The following is a 23,992-nucleotide window of genomic DNA, read 5'->3' as shown; positions in this document are numbered from 1 at the left end:
TTTCTATTATTTTTACTACATTTTTCTACAAGGCCAATCTTTTTTTTGGTAGACAATTACAATAGTCAAACTGAAAACCTCTCCTTCATGAAAAGTGACACTCATACCACTAGTAATTAACCATCGAACATATATAAATTATAAACAAAATGATCCACATCATTTATGGAGGGTTCATGTTCCCATAGTAACAATTAATATCGTAAAAACAAAATTTGACCTTGAATTTTGAAGTGTGACAGAGAACAGTCGTATTAGGATAGGATTCATATTTAACAATAGAGATCCGACTCATTGATATAGATTATGATCATTTAACATTAAAAATCAAATTCCTATTTATTTTATTTTTTATTTTTTTTAGAATCATGTCAACTCTTTTATTGATCAGCGAAATCATTCATAACGACATACCTTCGTGTGGCTGAGAAAAAAGTCATTACCTAAACAATTTAACCTTTTTATGGAACAATGAAGCACATCCAAAAACTGTTTGACATCACCCATGGGTAATCAAAAGGGCATAGATGAAGTGAACATCCTTGGCGACATATCTCAAATTTAAGAACTCGTTGACTACTTTCCTAAAGGGAAAGAAATTAGAGAGATGCTAGTCATCCAATACCAACTAAAGGAAATTAAAAGACAAAAATTAAAAGAAAAAAACAAACTTAAAAAAAAAAAAAAAGGGACAAAAACAAAATGCATGTCCATAAATGGACCTTAACAACTAAAGCCCAGCCTAAGGTCCAAAACCCTAAGATTTGAACCCCAGGCCCAGTTGAAATTGCTGAGGGCACCCAAGCAATTAGGCACCTCGTCTTATGGTCTGCTGCCTCCAAAACTTCATGTCCACCAGCTGTCGGGCCGCCACCTCCATAAACCATCTGTTAGGGTATGAACCCTAATTGAGAGAAATATAAGAAGAAAATGCAGAAGAAAAATACTCAATTTTCATAGATGGATTTCACAGAGACTACAACGCAATACTTTATACCCAAACTAAGCTGATGGATAGGGACACGTGTCACCCATGTAGCAGCTGAACATAATCGTTAAAACTGTTTTAACAGACCATGTGCAAAGCACATGCACAGCTTAACACATAATGTCTCCTAGTCAACATATAGCAGCTGAACTGAACATAATCAAACTTTAGTCACCCTAATTACCGTTAAAACAGCTTAACACACAAACTCTCCTAGTCAACATAGGAAATCTGACTTTCATAACACCATCCACCGCCACACCCCTAGATCAGGATCCAAGAATCACCAAGCGTTGAATCCGGCCACGCTGCACCAACAAAGCCCGACCGCCAACCTTGGTCGCCATCTATGGGGCCTGCCATCCAACCCCGATCACCAGAAGCATAGACATCTGCCACTACCACACATTGCAGATCGGTGAAATCTGGATCTGAATTACCTCGGCCACCATTTGCAGGAAGCCCTTCCTGTATTTGGTTGAGTATTTTTAATAAAAAATAAAAAAATAATAAAAAAGGAGAACGAGAGAAACCCTCGCCATGGGTGTGTACCAAATATATATTTCCTATAACGTCTCCTTTGGATCAAATGGACAGCCTGGGCCTAGTCCAAAGGTATTCTTGGAAGGAAAGTAAATTGCCAATGTCCTATCTAGGAATTCACGCGTAGTCATTATAATCACCATATCATTCATAAATGCCTCGCCTTAGTTTAACATTTCAACAACGTAGGCCTAACTAAAAAAAGCAAAGAAAAAAAATTTAAGGAAAATACTGTCATATAATTAATCAATACTGACCTACCGTTTTGACTATATATTTGATTAAAGTCTTGCTCTGGCCCATCAGAATTTATTCCGTCCTTAAATCAGCAAAAGAAGTATTCTCATTCCCCAATTAAAAGTTGCCTATTCCCACTTTAAAGGCCATTATCACTTTGCAATTAATAGGTCCAATATCTTGTTCCGGGTGTTTTTCGAAATTAAGCCTAAAGTACTTCGCACCGGCCTCACAACATAGATACTAAAAAGAGAAAAATGCACCAACAATCCCTCAACTCTTGTGCACCGGCCAATTTGATACCCACACTTTCAATGCTATCAATGTGATACCTGAACACTTATTTTGCTATCGACGAGATACATCCGTTAGATTTCTCTGACGGAGACGTTAGAACAATGACGTGGAGAGCAAAAAGAGAATAAATGACCAATTTACCTTTTCCTTTTGTTAATTTATTTTTTCGTTCTTTTCTTCTTCCTTTTTTTTTTTTTAATGACTAAGTCAAGCCATATAGGGGTACCAAATTTCTGGGTATAGCTCTTGATGAGTTCATGATGCTGTCAAGTCCGAGAATTTGAATGAAGAGAGTTACAAGGGTACCGAAACATTCACGGATCGCGGAGGTTCTTACAAGAGAAGATAATTAAGTAACTAATCAAATCCTACTTAATTAATTGTTTTTTTTTCTTCTGAAAAAAAAAAAATTTCTGGGTCTATTGTTTCGTTGTTGTTCATCGATGGGATTCACTTGCCGGTCTGGGTTCCAAAGAACATAGAAGAATGGCACCCAACCACCACCAAATCCAAATCCAACCCACTGGATTTGCAGGAGAAGAAACGAATTCAGAGAAGCAAAGCAATGGCATTATGGATGGAGAAAGGCGCTGAACCCCAAACCGAAAGCGAAAAAGCTGACCTTGATGCCATCGCCTCCCTCAAAGAATCTGCTGCTATTGAACTCAAGGTCCTCTCTTCCTCAACAATTAAAACAATTTTATGACTCTGGTCTTTTGTGTTTAAAATTTTACTGGGTTTGCAGGAGAAGGGCAACGAGTTTATGAAAAAGGGTAAGAAGCATTACTTGGATGCCATAGACTGCTAGACCAGGGCAATCAATAACCAAGCTTTGAGTGACCCAGAGACGTCTACTCTGTTTTCGAATAGAGCCCATGTCAATCTCTTGCTTGGTAATTGCAAGTATGATATCATGCTTCTTGATGATGGCTTCTTCTTTGAAAATTCCATCCAGAAAGAAATTGGGGGTAATTGCAAGAATTGGTTTAAGGTTAGGGTTTTCTAGCATGATTGGGGGTTTTGGATGTGATGGGTGGAATTGAGAAATTTTCGGGTTTGATGGGAAAAAAAACGATCTAGAGTTTCTGGGTTTCAGTATGAACAAGTGGGTTGAATGATGAGGAATGTCGCTACGACTTTAAAATCCCCAATTCATAAATCAAAGATTCCAACCCGAAATCCTCCAAACACTAATTCCAAAAATTTCAAGGAGAAAATAAAGAGAGAAAGGCCTTTCAAAAAAAAGAAAGAAAAAAAAAGAAAGAGAGAGGATGAGGACGGGAGAAGAAGAAAGTAGATCAGGCAGAAGAAGAAAGGAAAAAAATTAAAAAGAAAGATAAAATTATTTTAATTAGTTAGGAGGGAAAGACAATTTTGCCCTTAATAAAAATATTACATGCGTGACACGTACCTTCCACGTCACTGTTCTAACGTCTCCGTTAAGAAAATCTAACGGATATATCTCATCAATAGCAAAATAAGTGTTCAGGTATCACATTGATAGCATTGGCAGTGTGGGTATCAAATTGGCCGGTGCACAAGAGTTGAGGGACTGTTGGTGCATTTTTCTCTACTAAAAATGTGTTGCAACTTGTTCAACCAAATGCTCTCTAACCCTTTAGTCAAAAGCCAAAGTCATTTGGAAAATTTGACTAATTCATTCATATTTTGCATCTTCAACCCCCTTTAGTCAAAAGCCATAGTTATTTCATAATTTTAATTCTTTTAGATAATTACTTAACTACAATATGAATTTATATATTATACATAATAATCTTATATATTATATCGTCGTTTAAAATTTTTTTAGCATATTTTATTTTATTTTTTTCAAGTTTTTTCGTTTAAAACTACATTACTTTATTATTAACCGTTGAATTTAATTCATCACATTTTTCTGACTGTTAGATTAGAAATTAAGTAATTATATATATATATATATATTTTTATCAATTAATCTTAGCATTCCATTTTTAATCGAGTTAATGAAGAGTGAATCAGAGCCGCTTATTTTGGATGGTGGAAGATGGGGCCCAGCTTTCTTCTCCTAAGTCATTTTGGCTTTCTACTTTCATTCCTCAGTCATTTTGACTCAAGGTATGGCTCAAAAGCCATTTTGACATCCTTTTGATCTAGGTTGGAGATGGTGAAACAAAAGCCCCTTAGTCATTTTGGCTTTTGACTCCATTGTTGGAGATGCCCTTACAGCATCAACCTATCAGTAATTGAACACTTCTTAGTTTGCTGTAGGACAATGAGGACGCAAAATTCATGCCCAGAGTGGTGTCTAACATTCATTTGGATACCTAAAAGGAACAAATTTATGTGTACGAAAGGTAGCAAAATAAGAATACTGGCTTACCGAAATGCCAGCTTTCTAAGTAGCATCCCAATGCTGCATATCGCCTGAAATATGGATCGAGACAGTGTTTTCCCACCCCTCTAGTTTAACCAATTGCTATGTTCCAACTAAAAAAATACAGACACATCAACAAAAAAAAATGTTGCACCGGCACAGAGGAAGTCTACTTCAAACACTAGCACCCAAAAGAATGATTAGAGTAAGACGGCTTGCATTCACAGGAACACTAACTCGCAAGTTATCAAAGTTCAAGTTGCAATAGGGAGAATTTAAACTCACATGAAGTGTAACTGAATTTGGATTTTTTTTTCCACAACGTAGACTTCAAGAAAACGGTCCACACAAAACAAGTATGTGAAAGACAGAGGGAGGCACCTGCAACAACAAAAGCTGCACCCTCCAATTCAGATGTGAGCTTGCTGACCATGGGAAATGATTCAGAGCATCGACATGCATGTGCACCAACATGAATGTATGGTTGGATTACATTAAATAAAATTTTTAGTTATTAAAAAAAAAAGTCAATTATAAATATCAAGAGTTGAGATCATCTTAAAAGTGTTGGGTCAGTTATACCGACGGTGAATAAAAGAATTTTTCAACTGACCATTCACACAAATAGAGTAGCTTTGAGCCGGTAAAAACGTTATAAACTCGATGAAAATCTTAGACACTGTAGACCCACTTTGAGTCTTCATTTGACGGTCTACATAAAGGTGCAAGTTCGACAGCCGACACTAAATCTATCAACTTGCATAGTTGCTTTATAAAGCCCCGAAAACCAGCAGCTGCTTAATCAATTGAAAACCCTGACCCATCAGCAGAATCTCACTCTTCGAATTTCACTTTGCGCTGCCATGCACAAGCGACAGACCGGGCAAGGCCAAGCGCCACCAGCTACCCCGCCTCCGCCTCCGCCTCCACCTGCCCCGGAATCCCAATCAGAGATGAGATGGTCGCCGAAGACTGAAGAGGACAAAATTATCACCAAGCTTATGGATGAGATCTCTGCTTCTCCTCATGATCCTAACTGCTCTATAGTTCTTCGAGCCGCCCTGTCCTCGCTTCTCAAAACTCAAGAGAATCGGTACTTTCTGGTTTCTATGCTTGTTTTTGTATGGAAATGGTTGTTATATGTACTGTTCTGTGGGTATTTTGTCCTATGATGCCTATCAAATGTTGTACTTGGTATCGATATGAACTGTTTACGGATTTGGTTTTGGTATTGGTATTATGATTGTTCAAAGAGCCCTTTGGTTTATTATTAGCCTTTGAAATCAGTCCTGTGCTTGTTAAATAAGTGACGAAGTCATGAAGGGAATATATATGAAATTCCAATCTTTTTGGTGATGCGATCAACTGTGAAAACCTCTGTGTTGTGAGTGAGTTTCTGTTGTCTTTGTATTTTTGAGTATTCATAGAATTATTTATTATTTGAAATTGTTTACTGTGGTAGTTGTTAAATCAAAATGATTGCATGAGTGACTCCTTTAATTTACAATTTTTACTTTCATTTGTTAAACCTACTTGTTTATAATGTGTGCTTTCTTTGTTCTAAAGATGGAATTCTTTTGGTTCTGGTTTTCTGTGGCTTTGTTCTCTTTGTACTATTAATTGATGCAAAGGTTTCAGTGAGATTGAACTAAGTAGTGGGCAAATGTAATTGCTACCTATGACTGTTTCTTTTTGTTCTGAACTTGATTTTAGTTAATTGGTTTGGTGATCATTGCTTTCGATCGAATAATATTGTTTGGATGCTGCTGAGACCGTTATCCATAGTTGAGATTGGTTGGTTTGTTACCCGGCTTATGTTTGAATCTATGCGTTCTGTCTTTATGTTTCGATTTTAATTTTAGTAGAAGGTGCAGAGGACGTTCCACCTTTTCTAAGTATTCTTTTCTAATAATATCCTTTTCGAATTTCTTGCTTCTTCATTACCTTCTGTTTTACTTTTCTCCTGCTGCTCACTGTGATCTATCTTGTGTAGACATACGATTCTTACTCCTGACTGAATGTTGATGGATGCAGATTTCTCTTTGCATTTCTATTGTTTCAGATTGTTTTATTTTGCTATATATTATCCATAATTAATCCTTCTTTAATGTTTTCGTCATATGTTTTGAAGCTAGTGACTGTGTTGTTAACTTGCAATGTACTTGCTTTGTGAGTTCTATGTTTTATTTTTCTTTTTTAATGAATCCGTTTTTATGTTATTTTGTATTGTAGAATTCCCTATTCGTGAGATCATTTTCTCGCGAAAAGAATTTTTTTTTTTTTTTAAAAAAAGGTTTTTTGGTGACTTTTCATTATTTGTTTGCACAACAAAAGTCTGCTTTATATATCTGTGTCTTTTGCCATTCGTTCAATTCGTTTTTTTTTTTTTGGTACATGCATTTCAAAATTTACCTTTTTTCATCTTTAGATACCCATAGCTGTTTTCATCTTCAAACCTTACCTGTTTTCAATTTTCGGTTTGAGTTGGTTCCTCTCTTTAACTAAACCTTTAGCTTTGTTTTCATTATGGTTTTAACTTCATTTCCAGTGGAATCATATAGAAACTATGATAATTGGTTCATGGGAAATCATGGCCTGTGTGTGCGCTTTGGTTTTTGCTTCTCTCTTTCAGGTGGTTGTGTTTGTTGCCTAATTTTAATCTATTTCATTTTTCTAGTGTTTCTCCCTCAATTCAACAGAGGCCATCCCCCTTCCCTAAAAGACAAATCAGCGTGAGTGATTCGGTCACCATACTGATCCAGGTGTTGGCTATTATCCCCCTGCTAGTTGGATCTCCAACTAGTAATTGGTTCTCCCCCACGCTGCAAGAGCAGAAGTGCACGTGTGCTAGTTCTGGGGAAACCCCAGACTGTCAGTGCATCCCCGTTCCATTCATTATCTTTCAGGGAGTGATGACCATCATGTTTGCAATTGTGCAAGTGTTGCTACACAGGAGGATGATAGGTGTTCATCGGTTGAGCTATATAGTTTTTAGTTTCCCTATCTTTTTATGTTCCTACCTTTGGTTGGTGTTTACGATCACTCCTGTGCACTTCCGGCTTTTGGTGTTTTTGATAGACGTAGGGGTGGTTATTACGGTGTCTGCGATAGTTGTTTGCATCATATACTGGAGGGCAAGAGCTTCTCCCACCCTTCCTGTGGATGAGATTTATGATATTTAGATACAGCTTATGAGATTGTGGATATATTGATTTAACTTATGAGACTAAATCCATGTAAGATAAATACTCTCTTATTTTATTAGATAAACAAATCAAATACTATAACTAGTTTTTCATGAGTCAAAACTCACAACCTCTCACTTACGAAAGGGAGACTATGCCACTAGACTAAATTGTACTGGATGTGTAAGATATGTTCGTAACATATTTCAATTTACTCTCAAGCTTGCCATGGAGAACTTTTATTATAAATCAGTAAGAAAGTTGATTTTTTGTTTCTTTTTCTTTTTGGATATATGGAGGCCAAAGAGCCCAACCAACAGATAACAAAAGAAAAATAGGAAGCAACTACTACATTCCTGATTCTAGTAGTTTCACACAGGCCATCAAGAGCAGCATTCACAAGTTAGAAAGTTGATTTTTCTGTAAGCCTTATTCAAATATCGCTTATAATAATATTTTGGTATAAAAAATCTTCAATTTGAATTGATTCAAAAAGAAAATAGTCGTTACTTAATAATGCTCGTTTAGAAAACATCAGGAGACAGTAAATATGTTGGATTTCGAAGGCTGGGTTTCAATTTTCAATACTTCATTGTTTCACAAGTCACTGGTTGGTAGTTTAATATGATGTATTGTTATACTCGCAATTTTGTTGTTCACTAGCTTTGGAATTCATAATTGGAACTTGAAACTTAAAATCGTTGATAAACCTAACAAATTGAACATTGGCCCCTGGCCAATAAAGGTTTCAAGTACTCGTTCTTTCCTCGATTGATTAAAAATAATAAGGTAGGTGAAAAAATCTGAAACATCTCAAATTCCATAGTCGATAATAATAAGACAACAGTAAGACAGATTCGGGAATATCAATTTGGCATCCCGGCGGGTTATTTTTAAAGACTTGGGATCCAGGACGTTTTTCGTCATGGTACCTAACTTTTTATTTTTATTGGGATCAGTACCCGCGATGAACTGCTGGGATTATTGGTCTAAGGTTGTCAGCAAGTCTACTAATAAATTCTGCGGAAAAATTTAATTGTCAATCTCTTATCAGTTTCAGTAGTTTGACTCAATAGATGGAGTGATATTGTGTTTAGCGGTGTCTCTTTCTGCTGACGGCCCCACTGAGGTGGGTCACTGTGTAATATTGCTTTTTCCATATTGAATAAAAATGGATGATCTCCTTCTACTCAAAAAAAAAAAAAAAAATGAGTCTAGTTAGATCTCCCAATTTGCTATTTGGACCTCCTCTAATTTTTGTAAAAATTTAATCACTGTTTTACCCCTCTTATAGAAAATACATGCTTTTTGCCCTCATATATCCAAAAAAAAAAAAAATTACAAGTGAATATTGTAGCCGCGTGCAATCCCAACAGAGAAGTTCCGATGTGATATGTTTACACTATTTATTTGTAGGTCCAATATGTTTTCTCCATCGTCTCTCTCTCTATCAAACTTAAGGAACTATAAATTAATTTATATTTAATCTTTCATTCAGCAACTATAACAAAGGCAATCCAAATGGGTTATTTCTAAATAAATCTGATGAGCAAAAGAGGCAGCGAAAATTAGTATTCTACAATCCTTTATTAAAGAAATATAATCTCTATTCTCATTATCAACATGCAAGCTTTGTTATGCAACCAAACAATTAACTCAAACCAATTCCTCTCTTTTTCTTACTTTTTATGTTTTTTATTTAACCATTTAACTAATTATCTATTATTATTTGATTTAAATTTGAATTAGAGGTGTAGTTTGCAAGACATTAGAATTTGATGCATAGTCACTAAACTCATTCACATCTTATGAGACTCATATTTTGATCAACATAAGAAAAACTGATCAAGGAAAACAGAAATAATTTGCATTTTTCGGAGAATGACAGAATTTCATTATACAAAATTCTCAAGAGTTGGCTCCAACCTTGTTTTGCACCAACTCATTTAGGGGCAGAATGCAAGAATTTCTGAGGATAGGAAAAGGAATCCTAGTCTTGCATCCATGTAATGAATTTTGTATATTCCAAGCAAAGGTGAAAAGTTCAATTCCAAGCAAATACAATTATTCTTTTGGTTTTGCTTTTATCTGTAATTCGTTTTCCCCGAGTAGTTTTTCCTTCTCACTGAGGAATGGAAAATAAAAGAATCCTAGTCTTGAGAGTTACAGCCAAAGAAAGGGGTAGTTGTCCCTTCACTTTCCCTTGTATTCTTTTCCTCCCTCGTTGCTGCAAAAGACCTATCATGGAATAATGTTTTGTGCTTTGCCTACGCAGTTTCAACCAACTCTCCACCTGTCATTATAAAGTTTGCCATCATGGGAGCGACCTACTGCATTTGACCAACCTGCTTACCAGCTATCATGCATTCATTGTTTTTGCTGGAAAAACAATGTATCAGATCGCCATTATATGTGCACAATGTATTCAATATGGCCATGGATAGTCTCTGTTTTAATGGATATAACATGCCTAGAACAAGAAACACAAATTACAAAACAAGAGTCTAATACAGGAATACTTTTACTGCAAATTTTCCCATTTCCTCAAACATTTCAGAAGCTTCTTCTCCATCTGAGATGTCAAGCAATATTGTGTGAAGATTCTATCAGCAGCCAAGTTTGGCACAAGAATGCATGAGAAGGGGATACATCAAAAGTAAATCAGAACCTTGAATCTACTGTTTTGTCCAAAAGTGAACATGATGTATAGAAAATGAAACATAGGTTTTGTTCTTACGTTAAAAAAGAGTTCGGCCATGTTATTAGTAGAAAACAAAAATTATGGTTCCATAACCCTAAACTTCTGAGGATGTGTTAACAGTGTATTCACAGTGAATAAGTAACAAATACAATCCTCTCAATCACTGTAATCTCATCACTAACAATTTACGTTAGGTTTCTGTTTCATACTGTGAACATGTTCCAAGGATATATGTAGGTCAGGAGGAAAAACAATTAAACCAACCAACCTGAAGACTATAGGTTGCGCATTCTGATCGAAGCCCTGTTGAATATACTCCATTCTGAAGGAGATTGTCCTTATATGACGTTCCAAGCATTCATTAAAGGAATGATCAGGTCTTGTCCCAGTTTTAGGAGCCGGGCTGTTAAGCAGCATACTGAATTCTATCAGCCTACCTGCTAAGTGCATGATCCTGTTGAATTTTTGAACAGAAATGTCAGAAGCCGTATATCTCAACAACATTTAAGCCCAAAAGTCAAACCTAAGATGACACACGACTAAAAATGACCCAGAAATTCATTTCCATCCCAATATATGTCAGTAAGTGTTAACAGAACACCCAACAAGATGAACTTTTTTGAAGTTAGAATGTAAGTTGCACAGACCAAAGCTTCATTCTTCTTGTTTTTCTCGGGCACTCCATGAATTACTAGAATTACAATTAGGCATACCAAAAGCACGACTACTTGTCAATAGAAAGAAAAAGGAATTCAAAAGTTAAAAACACTAAGTGTGGATAGAACATTTGTGCAAACACATACCTCCAGAGAGATCATAGGAAGAAAGAATCCAATTTGCCACAAGCAGAAAACTTCCTCTATCAGATGGGGTTCTGTTAAATTTAGCTCCTCGAACTCATACTTGTCTGCCACAATGGAACCCTGTTCCTTAGAAACAATGTTATAATATGCATGCATGGCCTAAGTTCTTAAAGAGGGCAACTGATTTCCTCCTCGCTAGCCACATCTGGTAAATGCCAGATGTTTTATCAGGCTCCCTCATTTTGCAGTACTTCTTGAAAAGTATCTGAAATGGAACATGATCAATAGGTAAACCAGATGCCTGTATCTTCGCAAGAACATTTTCTGCCTCCTTGATATGACCTCTCTTGCAGTTCCCTCTGATTAGTTCAGTGTAAGTAAATATATCTGGATCAAGTCCTATTTTCAGCATTTTATGAGATGACTCTATGGCAAACTCAATATGCCCTGAGTTACAAGCACCCCTTATCAACATATTATAATTAAGTGACCACATCAGGAAAAAGACCAGCCAGAAGCATTTCCTTTTCAAGAGAAAGAGCATCGATGATATTTCCTCCTTTCACTTGTGCGTGGATCAATGCATTGTAAATATATACGTTTGGTTGAACACCAAAAGCAAACATCTGATCCTTAACAGAAACTGGAATACTGCATTACTAAGATGCCCATATCTTCCATAACAATCAATAATACAATTCCATACCAAAGGCTCAGGCACCATCCACTTCTCTAACACACTAGGAAGAAATTCATGAGCTTTGACAACATCTCCCTGGATACATAGGCCTTAATGATTTACATATTTTAATCACCCACTGGTACGTAGACTAATTATAATTAAGTTGTACATTACTTCACACTTAATTATGGTAATCTTGTATGCTTATTTTGCATGAAACTTTATCTGGAGTAACTCCCATTCTTGGCATAATACCATGGATGTAACTAGGGGTGGGCATAAATGACCGAAAGACCGAAAAACCCGAAGGAACCGATCCGGACCGGCCGGTTCGGGTCGGGTTTTAGACTGAAAATAGGTGCTTTCGGGCCGGTTCGGTCCCAGTACTTAGAGTTGCCGGTCCGGTCCCGGTTCTTGACCTTCACTAACTTTGTGGACCGGAAAACCCGAACATGTATATGTGTCATCCATTTATAGGTAGAATAGGCATGACCGCATGTAATCCTCACCCCACTATACAAATTCTTCTAATTCTTAGCCACACAATTCTTCTCTCCTTCTCTCTTCTTCGTTCTCTGTTCTTCTTCTTCTTTCTCCTCTGCCAATTAGTCAACCCCAAGTCCCCAACTTTGCACCTCCTCCAAAATTTAAAGATCTCATTCCCAATTCCAGCCTTCATTAGTTCGAAAACCAATCTCTCCGAATCTCCTCTATCCAAACATCCTCAACTCCTCAAGCATCCCTTGATTCCTCGATAGATCTAATAAGCAATGAGTAGTGACGAAGGCTGGATCCGATAGATCGGGCTCACGGCTGTGGCGGTGTCGAGGTTCGAAACACTGAGGTCTCCTCCTTGTCCTCTGTCTTCTCCTCTCAACCATGGTCTCCTCCCACTTCCAATTGCATCTATCCATGCAAAAATCGGTTATTAGAGGTAAGCTTTGAATTCCCATCTACTGATCTACCCCTGCAACTCTCTGTTTCCATTTTCATTCTTCAGTTTCTAAGCTGAATTCAATGTTTCCAGGAACCGAAAGCCCAGAGAAACCGGCCAGGTTATTCTTGGTCTGGGTTTTGGCCGGTCCCGGTGTTCTACATGTCCAAGCTCGACCCGATCTTGCTCTGCCGGTCCAGGTCCCGGTCCCCGGAAAAAGGGTGCCAATCTGGGTCCGTGCCCAGCCCTAGATGTAACAAGCCTCCTCAAACTGTCTTTCTTTGTAGGGGTTTTGTCATGAGTGGGGTCTGGACTTTTTATGACCGGATAAGAAGGTAACCAGATTTTCTGGCACGTTTACTTACTTAGAATGGAAAATAATCATGAATCGAATACAACTGGAATGGGGGTATTGATCCGGATCGAGGAGTTGATTCCTAAACCCATCTCCTCCCTTCGTAATCAAATTCCTGAGTATTCAAGAATCGATTCCTTATAAGAAGGTGAGACCTACACCCATTCTGATTCCTTCATGTGTTAGTAAACGCATGAATACTTTTATCCGGAATCATTCTGATTCCTGTATGTGTTAGTAAACGTAGGAATAGTATTACCCCGTAATCATTCCCTCTCATTCCAAGTAAGTAAACGTGCCCCGTAATCATTCCCTCCTATTCCAAGTAAGGAATAGTTTAAAAACAATCAATTAGGTACCTGAATTCTTAAAATCGCATTAATAAGGTACTTTTGTTAACTCTCCATCAATTCTCCATTAACATTAGGGGTAAAAATAACATTTTCCTCAGTTTGCCTATTGCAATGTCAGTCATAATCTCACCTGTTGTAGATTTGTAGCCCAGCAACTTTCCTCCGAACACTATTCCTCCGCTTTATCTAATTTCTCTTCTAACTATGAGACCAAAACAAAAACAAAAACAAAAACAAAAAAACTCCTCTCAAATTAATAAGCATACCATGTGAAATAATGAAACAAAGGCACGAGTGCAAACGTACATGATCAAAATGGATTGAAACAGTAGAGACAAAAATAGAACAAACCCAACAATAATCATCTTCTTCCATTAGAAACCCATCGTGAGTCATCTTCTTCGTCTAGAAGAATGAATTTCTGGGTATATCAATACATGTTATTTGGAGCAATTCAAGATCGTGAAAAAACATATTTAGTCTTATTTGGTTTTGATGCGAAAGGGATAGGAAAGTTTGTTGACCTGTGAATCAACTTATTGTAAATTGAACTAGAGAAGACAGAATGGCTACGGTTTTCATTTGTTTAGGGATTTCAGTTTGAGGGTTTTAATTAGGGTTAGGGATCTGGGGTGAGGTTTTCATTTGTTTAGGGATTTCAGTTTGAGGGTTTTAATTAGGGTTTCGATTTGGAATTTTGGGGTTCTAGTTTGAGGTTTTTGATTGTTGTTTAGTTTCTGCTTAGTTTTGATTTTGCTTTCTCTCTTTTTTCTTGACCGACTTTGTCTCATAAGGACATAAGGCATGCAAGAGATCAGCAGAAGCTTGATTGCAAACAGGAGTTTAATAACGGTCGTTGTTCCATGAGCTTTTGCATTGGCAGGATCCCAAAATCTCAGTTCTCTCTTCTTCTTCTTCTTCTTCTTCTTCTTCTTCTTCTTCCTCTTTTTTTTTTTTCTTTCCAGTTCCTGTGTTCAAATCAAGTTGAAGACAAACATGTGATGACTGATGAGAGTGTATATTATAGCCGTAGTTCCTAGTTTGCTACGTGTTGTTGTTTTGACATTAAGAAATATATATGTGCAGGTTATCAAATTTCTTTTTCTAGTTGCTGTTTAAGGATGCGGTTTGCACCGAAACCGCACCGGCTCGCACCGATGAAACCGCGAAACCGAAAATAAGGTCCAAAACTTGTAAAATGCGGTTGAGGTGCGAAAAATAGGCCTACCGAATGATCTAGTTCGGTTGCGGTTTCAGACCCAAACAGGCCCGACCCGCACCGAGCCCAGCCCTACTCTCAACCATGGTCTCCTCCCACTTCCAATTGCATCTATGCTTGCAAAAATCTGTTATTGGAGGTAAGCTTTGCATTCCCATCTACTGATCTACCCTTGCAACTCTCTGTTTCCATTTTCATTCTTCAGTTTCTAAGCTGAATTCAATGTTTCCAGGAACCGAAAGCTCGGAGAAACTGGCCCTGTTATTCTCGCTCCGGGTTTTGGCAGGTCCCGGTGTTCTACATGTCCAAGCCCGGCCCGATCTTGCTCTTCTAGTCCCGGTCCTGGTCCCCGGAAAAAAGGGTGCCGGTTTGGGACCATGCCCAGCCCTAGATGTAACAAGCCTCCTCAAACTGTCTTTCTTTGTAGGGTTTTTGTCATGAGTGGGGTTTGAACTTTTTATGACCGGATAAGAAGGTAACCAGACTTTATGGCACGTTTGCTTACTTAGAATGGAAAATAATCATGAATCGGAGACAATTGGAATGGGTATTGATTCCGGAGGAGTTGATTCCTAAACTCATCTCCTCCCTTCGTAATCAAATTCCTGAGTATTCAAGAATCGATTCTTTATAAAAAGGTGGGACCTACACCCATTCTGATTCTTTCATGTGTTAGTAAATGCAGGAATATTTTTATCCGGAATCATTCCGATTCCTTTATGTGTTAGTAAACGTAGCAATAGTTTTACCTCATAATCATTCCCTCTCATTCCAAGTAAGTAAACGTGCCCCCTAATCATTCGCTCTTATTCCAAGTAAGGAATAGTTTAAAAACAATCAACTAGGTACCTGAATTCTTAAAATCGCATTAATAAGGTACTTCTGTTAACTCTCCATCAATTCTCCATTTACCCCTAAAATAACATTTTCCTCAGTTTGCCTATTGCAATGTCAGTCATAATCTCACCTGTTGTAGATTTGTAGCCCAGCAACTTTCCTCCGAACACTATTCCTCCGCTTTATCTAATTTCTCTTCTAACTATGAGACCAAAACAAAAACAAAAGAACTCCTCTCAAATTAATAAGCATACCATGTGAAATAATGAAACAAAGGCACGAGTGCAAACGTACATGATCAAAATGGATTGAAATAGCAGAGACAAAAATAGAACAAACCCAACAATAATCATCTTCTTCCATTTGAAACCCATTGTGAGTCATCTTCTTCGTCTAGAAGAATGAATTTCTGGGTATATCAATACATGTTATTTGGAGCAGTTCAAGATCGTGAAAAAACATATTTAGTCTTATTTGGGTTTGATGCGAAAGGGATAGGAAATTTTGTTGACCTGTGAATCAACTTATTGTAAATTGAACAAGAGAAGACAGAATGGCTACGGTTTCCTCAATCTGTGGTGGGTTTAGTCGCTGAAGAGTGGTTTCTCGACAGGAAGGCAATGAATTTAGGTTTCTTTGTTCTTGGTTCTCGTTTTTGTTCTTGGTTTGTATGAATTTCTAGGCTTTTTTTTTTATCAATAATTATTTGATTTAATCAATACTTTCTTCTTTAATCAAAGATTCTATCTCTAAATCAGACTCATTCAGTAAGAGATTTCATTCATTTTCAATTAAATAATAGAATCAATAATCCTTGAATCATGCAGCTGGAGGCTCTTAGACACCTCATGTTCAGCATCTCGAATAGCTTAGGTAAACTTACGCTGCAGCAACAATACGTTTCCAGCAAAGTTATGGGAATCTCAGTCCTCTTACGATTGATGGAGAACTTCGGCCCTCCGACCAGAATCAACTATATCATGTTCAAAGAAAGAGATGAATTTATTCCAAAAAGAAAAAGAAAAAAAAAGAGATGAATTGGCGTACAAATCCACTTAGGTATTGTTTGAGGCAAAAAGTGTATTATGTTCCTGTGTGTTGGGTCAATTGATTGACACGTGGCTAATACTAACGGAGTATTGATGAAAGGTTGACAACTAATTCATGTACCTAATTGATGCGATTTTAGGAATTCATGTACCCAATTGATTGTTTTTAAAGTCTGGGTACTATCTTCTCCGGTCATAAAAAGTTCAGACTCCACTTATGATAAAAAGTTCAGACTACACTCATGATAAAAACTTTTCTTTGCAAAGATCTCTTATTAGTGTATGTGTATTACAAGTAAAAACATCAGGAAGTAAACCTGTTTTGGTATTCACAGAAATAATCCATAAGCAAGGTTCATTTGCCGACTCGAACAAAATACATGGATGAGAACATTAAAAGCAATGACATGGATTCCTTTGGATGTCGACCCAAAGACCAAGTGCCTGAACCATATTTCCATTTTTAAGATAACCATCCTTAAGTGTAGTTAAGGTGATTATACCTGAGTCTGTCTTCTCATCATCATCTAATATCTCTTCAAGAAGCTTCTTAGCATCCTTCACAAGACCTTTATTGCACAATGCAAGTTCAAACAAACACAGAATTCAGTTTGTTTTGAATTTTGCCTGATCTGAAAAATTGAATTATAAGAAATAAAGTAATAAACAATCATACAACCCAGGTAAACTTATTGTATGGCTACATAAGACGCCTGCGTCTGTTTGCCGACCAGAAAGCTTGTTAAAAGTCCCAAAGAAACAAGATGCATTCCTTACTCTTGCAAACTTTGCATATAGAATTTGTTAGAGATTCACAATGTGTGAGATCCAGTTGTTGCAAAGTTGGGCATTGCAGTGGCAACGTAGTTAAGCTCTGTTGCTTCTGCAAGTCCAAAAGACCATTTAGATGAATGAATGAATAAGGCATTGTTTCAACAAAAGACATACTCTGAATCGGAGTTGGTAGATTGAGGTCAGCAAATCTGTACGACGACCTCGACTGTGAAAAGCCACTCCGAGAAGAAGCCCAACTGGCGCAGCCTGAATCCGCCCTCCCTGTCCGCCTTTGCGACGGATTCCGGCTTCTTCGTTTGGGCTTCTTCTTGGGAGTTCAAGGTTGTCTTCGGCGGGCTCGCCTCGGGTGCTTCGTTTGCTTCTTCTTGGCTCTCTTCCTCTTCCTCCCATGTTGGTGCATAAAAATTCGGGAGGAAGACTACCCAACAAAAATCTCCCTCTTTCAATCTCCGAGAAGCTCTTGCCGCATCCATCTTGCAATCGATTATGGGGAAGAGGGACCTGCAAAACAGAAAAACACTCCGACACCTAAGTAAATATCAATTCGAAAAAAATATTAAACTAAAGAAACTGGATTGATACTCGTTACTGTTGTTACCCCTCCCCCTAATTCCTCCATATAAGCTTGAGAATTTATAGTCATTCATTCCTTGGTCCTCACTTCATGATTCTTGGCCCTTACTCTATGTCGTAGTGGGAGGAGAGGTGTTTGCACGTTCTCCACTCCTCTACCATCTTTTACTGTCTTTCCTTTTAACTTGTTGTTAATCACTTTTGGGCTTTGATTAGTGGGCTTGATTTAATGGGTGGGAGCCCAAGCCAAAATTTTACACCCCCACAATGCCCCATTTTTCCTTTCCATACAAGCTCCGAGTGAGGGAAGGAAAAACAATCGATACTTAAATAGAAATAAATTGTTAGTCCATGAGGATAAATAATAGCAACAACAACTCCATGTGTCAAGTAAAAAAATTAAACAAAATTTATCAAACGTACACAAGAATAGTTAACGGCAAAATTAAGATAAAGGGTGAGGATTCAAACAACATTTTTAAGGGCACCGACTTTATGTCTACGAGGAACAAAGACTTAATGTCGCAAGGACTAGCTCTTTCAAGTCCGGGGACTCGCTGTTTAACGTCCCGAGGACAACCCATTTAAAGTCCGGAGACTCTTTAACGTCCCTAGGACAACCATTTAAAGTTCGGGGACTTATTCTTTAACATCCCAAGGATCCCGGACAACCCATTTAAAGTCCGGTGACTGTCTCTTTAACGTCTCAAGGACAACCCATTTAAAGTTCGGAGACTGATTCTTTAACGTCCCGAGGACAACACGTTTAAAGTCCGGAGACTCTTGGTATGCCGCCTCCGAGGAGGACACAAAACTGAAAATCATGTTAGCAAACGTATGCAATAACAAGATATTTATTACACAAAACTGAAAATCATGTTAGCAAACGTATGCAATAACAAGATATTTATTACAAACTTTATATAATGCAATGATCTTATCCGTAAATAAACAAGCTTTTCAACTCCCTTTAATACCTTGCTTTGATTTTGGCTTCAACCCCGTCGAAATGATATTGGCCCCGGCCTTGACCTTGTTAGCTTTAGTAAACACCATTGAGTAGAGAACCGTTGAAAAACGTGGTGACAGCACTAGACCGGCCATATAGATTTCATTAACACACAATGTCATATATATACATAAATGTCCTTTTGCATGGCATAAATAATCAATAACAGCACACAAAAGATGCTCTGGGGCGCTGGGCCCAGTTACCAAATCAAATTTTGTAAATACTCACTCCATATTAAGAATATTATAGTTAATGGTTTCTTTTAATAGTGACTGAATCACCCTAATGTTGCAGACTTCCCATTACGTACCCAGAGTCCATAGTCTCTCTTAATGGGTTGGCAGTTACAATAGAGAGTCCACATATAGTCTTTTAGGCTGTGGCAATAACGTGAATAAGTGCGTTTACAGTGCTAAATGTTTTGAGGGCTGACTCGGCGAAGCCTGTGTCTCTCTCTTATTACAACGTACTCTGAATTCTCAGTTTGCATAAGCCGGCCTGGATCGCTATGGCCGACGCAAACAAGAGCCAAGTAAGAAGAAGTCCTCAAAGCAGGAGAGCCCAACTCGTAGCCCTCAGTCGTCAACGTATAGAGCTAAGGAGAACCAGCCGTCTAAAGCAGAAGACCAAGAAGAATATGATGAAGGAGTCGAGCCAACAACAAGGCCTTGGAGGAGTTGGGGCCAAAAGGCCGAGGATTAATCACGGCTCCTGTGATGATATTGATGACGACGAGGCAGGGTCTTCATCCGTTGAATGTACTGATTTGTTAAGTTCGTCACTGCAAGCGAGTTACCGGGAATTGAACCAGAAGAAGAAGAGGAAGAATGTGGAATCGGCTGGAGCGAGCCGTTCCCGAAAGTCGGAGAGAAGCAGACAAGAGTGATGCCGAGGAGGCAGGGCCATCGGTTGTGAGGTTCAGTGACTTTGGAGGCACAGACAAGGTGATAGAGGAGCTCAACAAGGAGGTCATTGTGCCTTTTAGCAATCATAAGCTGGGATGTTACCTGCTAGGTAAGCCAATGCCGTTGCCTGGATTATTGCTGTCCGGACCACCCGGCTGTGGCAAGACTAAATTGGCTCATGCTATTGCCAATGAAACTAGCTCTAGCTTCCACAAGATTTCAGCACCCTCACTCGTCTCCAGCTTTACAGGTGTGTGTGAATCCCTCATCTGTTTCTGCTCTTTATTCGCTTTGGATTGTTGATAGTTGCTTGTCGTAATTGCGGTTGAATTTCAGGTGGATCTGAAGACATGATAAGAAGGCTGTTTCATAAAGCTTATCAGACTGCTCCGTCAGTTGTGTTTATTGATGAGATTGATGTGATTGCTTCCAAAAGAGAGGATTTAAAAGCAGCGGAGCAGAGGATTGTGGCACAACTTCTTACCTGCATGGACAAAGTGAATTCAAAATCTGGCCGTGTTATTGTGATTGGAGCTACCAACAGGCCGGATGCTATTGACCCTGCTCTAAGGAGGCCAGGGCGTTTTGACCTTGAGTTTGTCTTAGCCGCTCCGGATGAAAAGGCCAGGTGCCACATTCTTTCTCTGCTTCTAAAACATCCAAGACTTGAAGGTTCGTTTGATCTTCATAAACTAGCCAGGGCTACATCTGGGTTTGTTGGAGCTGATTTGGAAACACTGGTCATCAAGGCTGTCAAGATTGCCGAGAATAGGATTGTAAACAACAAGAAGGCTGATAGGTCTATATATGCACCTGAAGAAATGAAAAACTACTCCATCTGTATGACTGATTTTGAGGTGATCTGATATTAATTTCCTTATACTTTTTGATCATTTTTCCTACTCTTGTCGATATCTGTCTTATCGTCTAGTTAATACTCTGCAATTTTTTTTTATGATCCTGTCGGCCTCTTGTTTTATTTTCCCGTTTCTTTTTACTTGTTTTGCTATGTGTTATTCAGATGTTATCATTATGTGATATTCTACAGGAAGCAGTTCAGGCTATTCAGCCTTCTTTAAAAAGAGAAGGATTCAATGCAATTCCTGATGTGAAATTGGAGGATGTTGGTGGGCAGGATTCATTAAAGCAGGAATTTCTTGAATTTATTGTTAGGCCTATTAAATACCCTGCATTCTATGAGGTAATCCATTTTTTCATTCATTGATGATCTCTCTTTTTCATGTATGTGTGTTCGTTTTTAGCATTCCAGATATTAATTTCATGATTTCTCTCACTCTGTCAGAAGAGCCGTGTGCTTGACATTCTTTTTCCTCGATTGATTTTTGTTCTGTAAACTGCATCTTTGGTAAAATGAATATGATCACATTGTTGAGTCACTGCTTTTAAAACCTGCTTGTGTACTGATTTGATATATTCTTTTTATTTTTGTCTGCAAACAATGGAGTAATCGAGAAGTTATTTGTTTTCAGGGAGAAGACTTAGAGACAGGTGTTTTGCTCTACGGACCTCCAGGATGTGGTAAAACACTGATAGCAAAGGCCGTTGCTAATGAGGCTGGTGCTAGTTTCATTCACATTAAGGTAGGCCATGTATGCATGCTTCAATCGGTATTTTTAAATTTGTTACGTTACTTTATTTAGTTGCTGCATCATACATTTCAGTGAATGTTTATGCATAATTTAAAGAATCTATTTGATTTTTATTAGGGCCCTGAACTTTTGAATAAATATGTTGGAGAAAGTGAGCTGCAACTTCGGACAATATTTAGCAGTGCAAGGATGTGTTCGCCATGTATACTTTTCTTTGATGAGGTTTGTGGTTCTCGATCTCTTTTTGACAGTTAACTTGCTATTGCTTCTATATACAGGCCCTATAAATCTTTACCATTTCACTGTATCTAACAATGTACTTAACTTCTTATTTCTGGGATGAAACTTCTGTTATATATATGAAAGTAATTAAGAAGTAATAATGATCTGGAATATAGTAGTTAGACAAAAGTGAATATAGTTTTGATTATTTTGCTCTCTTTTGTACACCAAGGTGAGTTCCTTTTAGGTATCCAAACGAATATTAGACACCAGTGGGCCTGAATTTTGGGTCCTCAGGTGTCCTAGAACAAATTTTTCTGTCTGAGAAGTGTTTTATGAATCCAAACTCTTAAAATTTTGTGCCCTTAATTATTGACAGGTGGACTCTATAACAACTAAGGAGAGCGAAGGGTCATGGGTTGTTCAGCGGCTATTGAAGCAGGTACAATAATCTTCAATTGGCAATCTCAAACCATTTCAATATCATCCAGACATGCACTACTCATTGTTTTTGTTCATCTATGGATAACATCAACTGACTGCTTACAATTGCAGTTTCTTATAGAGTTTGATGGTGGAGAGAAGCGGCAAGGTGTATTTATAATTGGTGCCACTAATAGGTAAAAATCATTGTTCATTTCTTCAGTCTTTATGTTGATTATCTGTCTGCATTTCCTACAAGCTGTTTGACAGACCCGATCAAATGGACCCTGCTATTTTACGGTCCGGAAGGTTCGGTAAACAAATACTTGTCTCCCTCCCCGATAAAGACGAGCGTGGTTCAATCTTGAAAGCTCTTGCAAGGAAAAAACACATAGATCCCAGCGTAGATCTGTGTGAGATTGCACAAGGATGTGAAAACTTCAGTGGAGCTGATCTTGCTATGCTGGTTCGTCTAGTGCTAAAATACTCGAGATCATTTCTGTTCTTTTGCTTCAAGATTGATTATACTGGTGATATCCCATTCTTTCTGTTTTGTTATTCTCTGACCTATATATCTATTCATCTATATGTCCGTTGTTACCAGATGAGTAGGGCTTCTAAGCTTTCTAAAGCTGAGACATTTGAGGAATTTATAGCAACTGGTGGGAGTTCAGATGCACCACCACCATCGATTATCAACAATATTCACTTTGAGCAAGCACGAGCTACAATCACACCATTATCCATCGAGGTAAAGTTATTATTGTATTGTCACGGTTGATTAGCATATGCAATGCTGCGTCTTTTTGGCTGGAAAACTACTCAACCTTTTGTTTCTTGTCTGGAGCAGAAAATTCGTTGGTACCAGAATTTTGGAGAGGAAGAACAAAAGACTCCCCGTGAACGCTGTGTTCAAGGATTCATGGACTTTGCGGCACCGAGAAGTTGAGTTATGAGTGTCCTGTGGAAGAGTATTTCAACTGTCAGAGCTAAAGCACTAGAAACAAAACATAAGACTCAGCAGAACAAGAAATATTTTATGAGAGGGAAACAAATTTTTGGACGGTGTTTTTAATTTTAACTTTTAAGTTGTGTCGTGTACTTCAGTTTTTATGTAGAACTTGATGATGTTGGGCATGATATACTCTCCCAATGGCATTACTCATTGTCATCTATTTTCTATACAACAAAGCTATTTCTTAGCTCAACTTCACTGAACCAATGGCACGGCTCAAATAATTGACTTGTTTACATAAAGGAGTAATGCCAGGCCAGGATGTGGAGAAGATTTAGAGACGGGTATTTTATAAGGATACCAACCTCGACTTAGAGGAGTTGCAGATTTTATAAGATCTACTAGTGCATACACCAGACAATGGGTTCCTCTTCCTCCCACCCCTGGGGTCTACCACCGCTCGCTTGTGGCCTTTGACTGTGATCCATACTATAAGTACTCAAATGATGATCATAATGGAGATGAAGAACAAGGGACTAGTACTACTAGTAGAACGAATTCTTTCATCCTTAATGCTGAGTATAAGTGGAAGGTTGTGCGACTAGTACCGAATTCATCTGATCCAAACTTTCATTTCGAGATCTTCTCTTCTGAGACCCGTCAATGGAGAGAGATAGCATTTTCTTCATTTTTTAGTGATGTATTCTTTCTCATTGGGAAAACTACATCTTCCGTAGCTTACAATGGAATGTTGTACTTGTGGTGCCATAATGACCTTATACTTGAGTTGGATCTGTCCAAATCCAATACTGTTAAGTACCGTTGCATTGAGCCGCCTGAGGATTTTTCAAATGGAGGAGGGGGAAGAGGGTGGCTAGGAGTGAGCGGAGGGCGTCTGCTGTTATGCATGGATACTGAATTTCTCCCTAGAGATTACGATGAGGTTCTGCTGCCATTT

At 38.1% G+C, this 23,992-nt stretch overlaps 3 protein-coding genes and 1 pseudogene across 3 annotated transcripts in view; 2 read left to right on the top strand and 2 right to left on the bottom strand.

The window, feature by feature from the left end:
• The first annotated feature begins 5,159 nt into the window (after window positions 1–5,159).
• On the top strand, window positions 5,160–7,722 carry LOC112168832. Its single transcript, XM_024305760.2, has 2 exons — window positions 5,160–5,514; window positions 7,099–7,722. Exons 1-2 carry the CDS (start codon window positions 5,285–5,287, stop codon window positions 7,601–7,603), a joined length of 735 nt encoding a protein of 244 aa, XP_024161528.1. The 5' UTR covers window positions 5,160–5,284; the 3' UTR covers window positions 7,604–7,722.
• Window positions 7,723–10,644: 2,922 nt separating this feature from the next.
• LOC112169941 (pentatricopeptide repeat-containing protein At5g24830) overlaps window positions 10,645–23,992 on the bottom strand; it is a 41,370-nt gene continuing 28,022 nt past the window's right edge. The window contains exon 5 of the mRNA XM_024307057.2: window positions 10,645–10,710. The gene's annotated coding sequence lies outside the window, so the exon portion shown is untranslated. The remainder of the gene's footprint in view (window positions 10,711–23,992) is intronic.
• LOC112171840 lies at window positions 11,250–17,133 on the bottom strand (annotated as a pseudogene).
• LOC112169940 (cell division control protein 48 homolog C) lies at window positions 19,747–23,247 on the top strand. The gene is made up of 10 exons (XM_040508647.1): window positions 19,747–20,074; window positions 20,161–20,681; window positions 20,873–21,025; window positions 21,315–21,425; window positions 21,552–21,656; window positions 22,036–22,098; window positions 22,212–22,276; window positions 22,350–22,545; window positions 22,684–22,830; window positions 22,930–23,247. Exons 1-10 carry the CDS (start codon window positions 19,747–19,749, stop codon window positions 23,026–23,028), a joined length of 1,788 nt encoding a protein of 595 aa, XP_040364581.1. The 3' UTR covers window positions 23,029–23,247.

This window comes from Rosa chinensis, chromosome 6 (assembly GCF_002994745.2).
Source record: "Rosa chinensis cultivar Old Blush chromosome 6, RchiOBHm-V2, whole genome shotgun sequence".
Taxonomy (NCBI): Eukaryota; Viridiplantae; Streptophyta; class Magnoliopsida; order Rosales; family Rosaceae; genus Rosa; species Rosa chinensis.
The sequence above is the reverse complement of the archived record's forward strand: the minus strand, read 5'-3'. Positions and strand labels throughout refer to the sequence as shown.

Bases quoted from the DNA above. Each gene is read 5' to 3' on its own strand.
- LOC112169940 (XM_040508647.1), top strand. From the start codon at position 19,747: ATGTGGAATCGGCTGGAGCGAGCCGTTCCCGAAAGTCGGAGAGAAGCA. The intron at 20,682-20,872 runs GTGATCTGATAT...GATATTCTACAG, and splicing joins TCTGTATGACTGATTTTGAG to GAAGCAGTTCAGGCTATTCA. The intron at 21,026-21,314 runs GTAATCCATTTT...ATTTGTTTTCAG, and splicing joins AATACCCTGCATTCTATGAG to GGAGAAGACTTAGAGACAGG.
- LOC112168832 (XM_024305760.2), top strand. From the start codon at position 5,285: ATGCACAAGCGACAGACCGGGCAAGGCCAAGCGCCACCAGCTACCCCG. The intron at 5,515-7,098 runs GTACTTTCTGGT...TCATTTTTCTAG, and splicing joins CTCAAAACTCAAGAGAATCG to TGTTTCTCCCTCAATTCAAC.